This window comes from Arachis stenosperma, chromosome 3, assembly GCF_014773155.1.
Source record: "Arachis stenosperma cultivar V10309 chromosome 3, arast.V10309.gnm1.PFL2, whole genome shotgun sequence".
NCBI classification, from domain to species: Eukaryota; Viridiplantae; Streptophyta; class Magnoliopsida; order Fabales; family Fabaceae; genus Arachis; species Arachis stenosperma.
Window position 1 is genome coordinate 47,382,412 of NC_080379.1, and position 8,052 is coordinate 47,390,463.

General features: G+C 36.5%; 1 protein-coding gene across 1 annotated transcript; it reads right to left on the bottom strand.

Moving 5' to 3' along the window:
• Positions 1 to 519: 519 nt before the first annotated feature.
• Positions 520 to 1,977, bottom strand: LOC130966053 (uncharacterized). The gene has a single exon (XM_057890812.1). The coding sequence runs from the start codon at positions 1,975 to 1,977 to the stop codon at positions 520 to 522; it is 1,458 nt and encodes a 485-aa protein (XP_057746795.1).
• Positions 1,978 to 8,052: the final 6,075 nt, after the last annotated feature.

Consider the following 8,052-nt stretch of genomic DNA (forward strand, 5'->3'; position numbering starts at 1 on the left):
GACCGTTTCTCACAGCCTCTCCAATCATCCTATGTAGAACATCAACAACAAGGACGAATAGAAAAGGGGATAGAGGATCCCCTTGTCGCAGGCCCCTTTCCATATTGAACGGCTTGGACGGCGAGCCATTAATCAGCACTGACATAGAGGACGTGCTCACACACTCCATAACCCACCCCCTCCATCTTTGACCAAATCCCATCTTTTGTAAGACAAGGTCTACAAAGCTCCACTTGACTCTGTCATATGCTTTTTGGAAGTCAAGCTTTATTACTGCCGCTTTCTTCTTCCTCTGTTTAATCCACTGAACCGTTTCGCAAGCGATAAGAGCTCCGTCATGAATCTTACGACCCTTAACAAAAGCACTCTGCGTTTCACCTACTAACCCTGGCATGACACCTCTCATTCTCCTAACCAGCATCTTCGAAATTACCTTGTATACACACCCCACCATGCTAATCGGACGCAGATCTTTGATTTTCTTAGCACCAGTAAACTTGGGGGCCAACGCCACCCACGTTATATAGCATCATGCGGCAGCCTTGAAGATTGGAAGAAGCCAAGTACCGCTGCCGTGAAATCCGAACCTATATCAGCCCAACACTTCTTTATGAAGTTCATGTTGTAACCATCACATCCTAGAGCCTTGGACGATTCACAATCCCACACTGCCTCTTTAACCTCCTCAGGTGAGGGTAGCATCTCTAGAGCACTAGAATCCTCCTCGCTAATCCTTTCCACCAGACCATCTCTGAACCCCATCTCAGGAGATCTCTCTTGATGATATAAGTCTTTATAAAACTCCTTTATGGCAAGCTTAATCCTAGCTTGATTCCTTATCAATCTTCCATTAATGATTAAAGTATCAATCCTATTATTTCTCTGTCTGGCAGAAGCTAGGTTATGGAAGTACCTCGTATTTTTATCCATGCCCTTCGCATGCCTCGACCTTGACATCTGCTTCCAATGTAGTTCTTTCCTCACATACCATTTCTCGCAACAAGCCACTAGCGCCTTCCGTCTTGCCTCCACTGTCCCATCATAGCTCGCATTACTGACCATGTCATCAATCTTCTGGATCTCTTCCTCAAACTTCAAAATTTTCTTGTCCATATCACCAAAGTTGTCTCTATGCCATCTCCCCAAAGGAACCATCAACGCCTTCAGTTTATCAGTGAATGGTATCTCGCCCAGCCCTCTCCATTCCTCCTTGACCATCCTTAAAAATCCTTCGTGAGTAAACCATGAATCCAGACTTCGGAACGGCCTCGGTCCGTTTCGCAGCCTCTTCTCTTCCACTATGATAGGGAAATGATCTGACAAGCCTCGTGGAGCACCTCTCAGGAAAGTCTCCAGAAATGCCTCAAGCCATTCCAAGCTAACCAAAGCTCTGTCAATACGGCTGCACGACTGTCCTCTGAACCATGTAAACTTACGATCAGAAATCGGTAGATCCACCAAACCCATGTCATGTACCCAATTCTGATAATCTTGTGCCGACAAAGGTAAGGTTTCTAAGCCTCGCCTTTCTTCCACTTGTCCAATCTCGTTGAAGTCTCCAAGAAAGCAACAGGCGCCTGGGCATAAACCAGCCATGTAACTCAGTTCCTCCCACACAACAAGTTTCTCATCTCTAGTGTGAGCACCATAAACCAAGAAAAAGGCGCAGTTAATCGTATTCTGTGACAGTACCCCTTCAACACATAGCCATCGCTCACTTTTATAGCAATTTCTTATTTTAAAAAAGCCATCATCCCACATTAGTAACAACCCACCAGATGCACCAACAGACTCCACATACTCCCACCCCACACAACTGTTCCCGCATAAATTCACAACGTCAAACCTTGTTACTAACTGCCTTTTAGTCTCAACCAAACCTAACATATCCAACCTATGCTTCCTCTTAAGTTCTTTCACCATTCTCAGCTTCCCATCACCCCCTAACCCCCTAATATTCCATGAACTAATAATCATTTTAAAAAATTATTACAATAAACTTCTTACATTCTAAAAATTAATAACTTTTAAAATTTGTATATTTATTTCTAAATATTTGTATTCTTAATTTTAAAATTATTCTACTAAATTTATAATTTTAAAAATAAAAATACAAAAATTAATCTTTTAAAAATAAAAAAAATTTTGCGTATGTATATTGACACGTTAGTAGATGATTACTTTGTAAATATTTATTTTGATTTTTTTTGTGACTACATTTTCATCTTATTTTATCATACATAATAACAATGTATTCATTTTAAAGTATAATGAATTTAATTTAAATTTATTTATTTTATATATTTTTTACATTAGATAACTAAATAATCTTTTATTTATTTTTATTTTCAAACAACTTACTTATTCATTATTAATTATGAACGTTAATTTACGACTTTTTTTTTTAAAAACCTACTAAAAGTAAATACACGGCTGAACAAACTTGCTATTGTGCGTTAATATGTTAGGTAACAAATTTTTTCTAAGCTTCTTTAAATTACATTTTTTACATAGTCGGGCCAGGCTAAACAGATCCTAACTGGACTCAGATTCTATGGACAACCACAATCCAGACCTGCAGCCCAATTGCAGAAACTCGCACCATCTTCCTCCTCCTTTAACGGCGATTGACCCTTCTTCGACGACCAAACCATTGTATCCATGACTGCCTTTGATGATTGCCAAGACAGATTGATTCCAATTACAGCTGCGCTAACTGCCTCCCTCCCCATGGATCCCCTTCCCATGCTGACACTTGACGAACCAACTTTGCTCCTTATGCGATGTGGAAGGTGATGACACAACGATATCAATGTATCTTCTTCTCAGTGTGCCTTTGCGATTCGTGATGAGAAGTCTTGATTCGCTGCGCCTGCAAGCTAAGCATATTGGGTTCAGGATCGCTACTCTTTCTTGCTTTTTTCCTTCTTTTATTTGGAGATAACTGCTCCTGCTTGTTGATGATTATTATCTTTCAGAGGTTTTTACTGGCCTTACCGACGTGGAGGCAACAGAGAAAGGAACTAATGAAGGAGAACGAAGGAATGAACGAAACGACCACAAAATCCAATAACGGTAACACTGTAACCAATCTCCTTCTCCTCACAAAAAATAAAAAATAAAAAATAAAATTCTTCCCTTTTCTCGTAACGGATCTTCACTGCATGTAATGGATCTTCGGTGCATCAGCTTTGCGGCTTAACAGCCGAGCCATCTTCCTTTCCACTTATGATTCTGCTTCCTTCTAGTCGGGCCATCTTCTCCTTCTATCGTATGATTCTGCTACGTGTCTACATCTGTCTAACTCTTTAAAAGAACATCTGTACCGTATAATTTACCTATATATAATGTAATGTACAGTTAACACAACTAGTTTAGAAATATAATATATATATATATATATATATATATATATATATATATATATAGGTAAATTCTACTCTACCCTTCCTATAATAACATGTATATTACCCTCTGTAACATGTCATTCTTTAATTGGTTGCTATGTTAATTATGGTAAAACTATTGGTAATTAAATTATAGCCCAAAGTGGGTAATTATATAATTTACTAAAATAGTAAAAATTCAATATTTGATTCTTCCCCAAATCATGCTCCCACAATGAACCCTAATCTTTTGTATCTCCTCCCCCGCTCCGGCACCGTCGTTGCCATCCGAGCATAACCGCCTCATTGGGTGCCCAATTATCTCCGTCTGTCATGTCATCTCCGTGCTCGAAAGCATCGCCGCCGCCGTCGTCACAAGTAGCGCCGCCTTCCTCACGGTATCCTTCCCTCTCACCCAATATTGTTATTATCAAGATCGGTACATGGAAGGATAGACTATAAGCATAATTCCTTTGTATTTTTGGGGTACAAATTCTTTAATAGATTTCAATTCAGATGATGTAAATGCTTTGATCTCATTGGTTTTTTTGAAGGACTTGCAAGTTGTCCACCAGCAAGTACAAGATTCTGGATATGGAGATTTATTGCCGATGAATCTTTAGCTATTGCTGCTTCAAGTATCCTTCCTCGTTGGAATTACTTTCATTTTCTCAGATTCTTAGGTCCCCCCCCCCCCCACAAAAAAAAAACACCAAAGAAAAGGGAAAAATCATATATGTTTTGTTAACTATGTTATTCTTTGTAAGCAAGAGTAAGAAACAGAGGTTGGTTCCTTGACTAGTCTTACTTGTTCATTCTTTTATCTTATTAGCTCAGGCAACCACTCTATCAACCTGTATAGTTGCTCACAACAATGCATTATTCGCTTTGCTGGTGTCAAATAATTTTGCTCAGATAAAAAGCAATGTGTTTAAGCGATACAGCAGGGTCAATGTATACTGTTTGGTTTGCTTTGGTAAGTTATTGTGCCTACTAGAGTTTATTTTTCTTTGATTTCTGCTTATTTGGTATATTGATGATTAGTTCCTATGCTAAATAGAAAATTATGCAAACTCTTTTACAATATGATGAATAAAAGTCACTTTTTAAGCAAAATGAAAGTTAGATATGGTGTTGAAGTCCATGATTAGTGCATCCCTTTGATTTAAATTCTAATTTTGTTAGGACTTAATGGGTTGCATTGGTTAAAGACTAATAAATATTTTATGTATACGTTTTGATCTTTTAAGGAAATATGATATGAATATGATAAGGGTATTATGGGCAATTAGGAGGTACATTGTTAGTGAGTGAGAATTATGGGAATATGTATGTGAAATGATAATTGATATCATCAAGCATTCATTCATTTGCTAAATTCAATGACATGAAACCCATTACATACTCTGAGTTCCTTGAAGACCTCTATAAACAGGTATTTTCATCTGATTTTATGTGCATTTCATCCATGCACTATTATTGATTATTTATTCTGATTAAAAAGGCATTAAACAGCTGGTTGTGCATGGTTAATTTGCATATGTTTCAAATCGCTCACGGGGTATCTTGAATTTGAGTGGTTTTATGAGCAATAATACATTGAAAATACCACAGCCTTCCATAATTCAATTTCCAAATTTCTTTTGTGATTATCTGTTGTAAACTTGTAATATGTTTTCCTTTACTGCGATATTGAATCCAATATGGTTTTATATGCCTTTTTTATTCCTTTATAGCAATATGGTTCAATCTCTCTAAATAACTTGGTCATTTTTCTTCTCAATTGATTGTGCCCTTTGATTTCTTTCATTATTGTTTCTTTGATTTATAGTTTAATTCTAGTGAGTTCAGTTTATAAGTGAAGACTTTTACCATATTTCACCAAAAAGCAAGAAAAGAAAAAGAGAACGAGAATACTTTTACCATATGGAAGGGTTTTTTTTATTATAAATAGGCATTTGCACATGGTGTATCCTGTTGGAAAGCAAGAATATGCTATTTAGTTGACACTTGAAAAAGCCAACTATTACTTCATAAAGAATGATGTATAATTATGCAACTTTAAATAAAATTTTAAATAAAAGTCCAAGAGCTACCGAAATTAGGAGAATTGTAATGTTTTAGTGACTTTCCAAGAAATGAATATGCAAAACTAGTTCTTTTTTTTTTCCTTAAGAGAGATATATTAGAGCTATGGGGTGCTGTAGGGCATGGCAATTTAAGGTTTCTGCATATTTTAGTGGCAAAATTAAATTATTGAAGGACAAGTCATATGTGTCTGATCGAGCATGCTATTGGCTTGGTTTTCTTTCTTATTCAGAAAAATGTCAAAACCAAGCACCCTCAGTTGCTGTATGAATCAAAACCTAGCACCCTCTGTAGGTGTATATCATTGACTTTGGTATTGCTAAGAAATACAGGGACATTTCTACACATCAGCATATTCCTTACAGGTCTCCTTTTTTACAATCATTCTTACTTTTTATTTATTTTATTTGGATTTTTGGAATTCTAGAATGATCTTTTACTATGGAAAAACTGATATCTGAAATGTTAAGATATTGCTGCTCATGATAGATGATGATTGGATTCTTGATGGTTTAGAAATTCACAAATGAATTCTCGTTGCAAGTATAGTTCCTAAACCAAACAATAATCTTTTCATACAAAAAGTTGTTTGTCACTAAAACAAACCCCTAAATTTATAAACCGAAGTATTGAACCTCGGGTCGTTCTCCCTAGGAATTACAATAAAGTGTCTTGTTATTGGTTGTGAATTATTTTTGGGGTTTTAATAAGAAACATGAAAGATAAATGGCAAAAAGTAAACTAATGGCTAAAAAGGTCTTGGCGAGGGTTGGTGGTCAAAGATCTCTATCCTAATCACTAACCACAATATGAGAATTGGCAAGGATTAATCTCACTAAATCATCCTCTAACTAATGGTAAAGGAAATTTGAATGAGATATATCAATCTAAGTCCATAGGTCCTAACTCTCCACTAATTCAATTAGTGAGAACTAGAGTCAATGGCTCCAAATCATCAATCACTTGGACATTAGTAACTCAAGAGGTCCTAAGTTACCTTTCCAAGCCAAGAGTATAAAATTCTACTCTAAAATCCCACCAAGCATTTCATCAAACACTTGGAAGGCATAAAAGGAAAGCATAGTAAATCAACAACAAGAACAAAATCTAACAACAATTATTGCAAAGAATTAACAACAACAAATCAAAAGGAACACAATTATTATGATTTACCTTGAATTGAATTGAAAGAGAAAGGAAGGAACAAAAGTAGATCTACAACAAAATACAAGAACACATAAAGGAAATTACAACAAAAGAATAGAGGAAGATGAATGTAACAACAAGGAATTGAGAGGATAGAAGTAGAAGAAGATGAATTAAAATCTAGATCTAAGAACTAAACCTAATCCTAATCCTAACCCTAGAGAGAAGTGAGAGCTTCTCTCTCTAGAAACTAACTCTAACTACTAAACTAAACTAATGGTAACTAGCTTCCTCATCCCTCTTCAATCCTTGGCTTAAATAGTATCAGAAAAGAGTTGGATTGGGCCCACAAGGCTTTAGAATTCGCTGGCCACGTATTGATTTAAGTGGATCATATGGCAGCAACGACATGTGCGCGTACACGTCACCATACGTGTAGCAATTATGTCAAATCTTATATCATTTTGAAGCCCCGGATGTTAGCTTTCCAACCCAACTAAAACCGCATCATTTGGACCTCTTTAGCTCAAGTTATGGTCAATTAAGTGCGAAGAGGTCGGCTTGACAGCTTTTGCGTTTCCTTTATTTCTCCATGAGTTCTCCATTTCTTCATGCTTTTCCTTCATTCCCTTGGTCCAATCCTTGCCTCCTAAATCTGAAATCACTTAGCAAACATATCAAGGCATCTAATGGAATCAAGGAGAATTAGATTTAGCTATTTTAAGTCCTAAAAAGCATGTTTTCACTCTTAAGCACAATTAAAGGAGAAGTTATAAAACCATGCTATTTCAATGGATAAATGTGGGTAAAAGGTCATAAAATCCCTTAAATCAAGCACAAGATAAACCCTACAAATGGAGTTTATCAATAGATTGACTATTTAATTGTTGAGATTTATGGTAAAAGAGTAGCACATAAATGTATAAATAAATTTGTGGCTGTTTGCTGTCAACATTCTTGTGTGGTTTCTATGAATTTGACTTGCTTGTTTGCTCTGCAGAGAGAATAAGAATTTGACAAGAACGGCTAGGTATGCTACAATGGTCAATGGTGCCTCTCATGGCTGGTTCTTTGGATGCTGCAATCAACACCTTCGAGCATGAAGGCCAAGTTCGTATGGTATTCAAAATGTATAAAAACTCTGCTGGCCTCTTCTAGTAGTTAGAAACCTCCATTGAATCAACTTTGGAAGAAAGTGATCTGGAGAAAAGAGAAATCAGGGAGCTCCTTGAAATGAAGGTGGCAATGAAATTGGGAAGAAGTGTATCACAGCTGAGGGAACTTGCCTCAAAATCTGCTTCCTATCGAATAGAGGGAGGTTGATGAATTTGCCAGCAAGTTATGAGAGGCTAACATCACTAATTCATTCTTCTAGTTGTTTAACCTTTTTAAAAGTGATGTATATGCAAGTTATGAGCTATGTTTGAGCTTG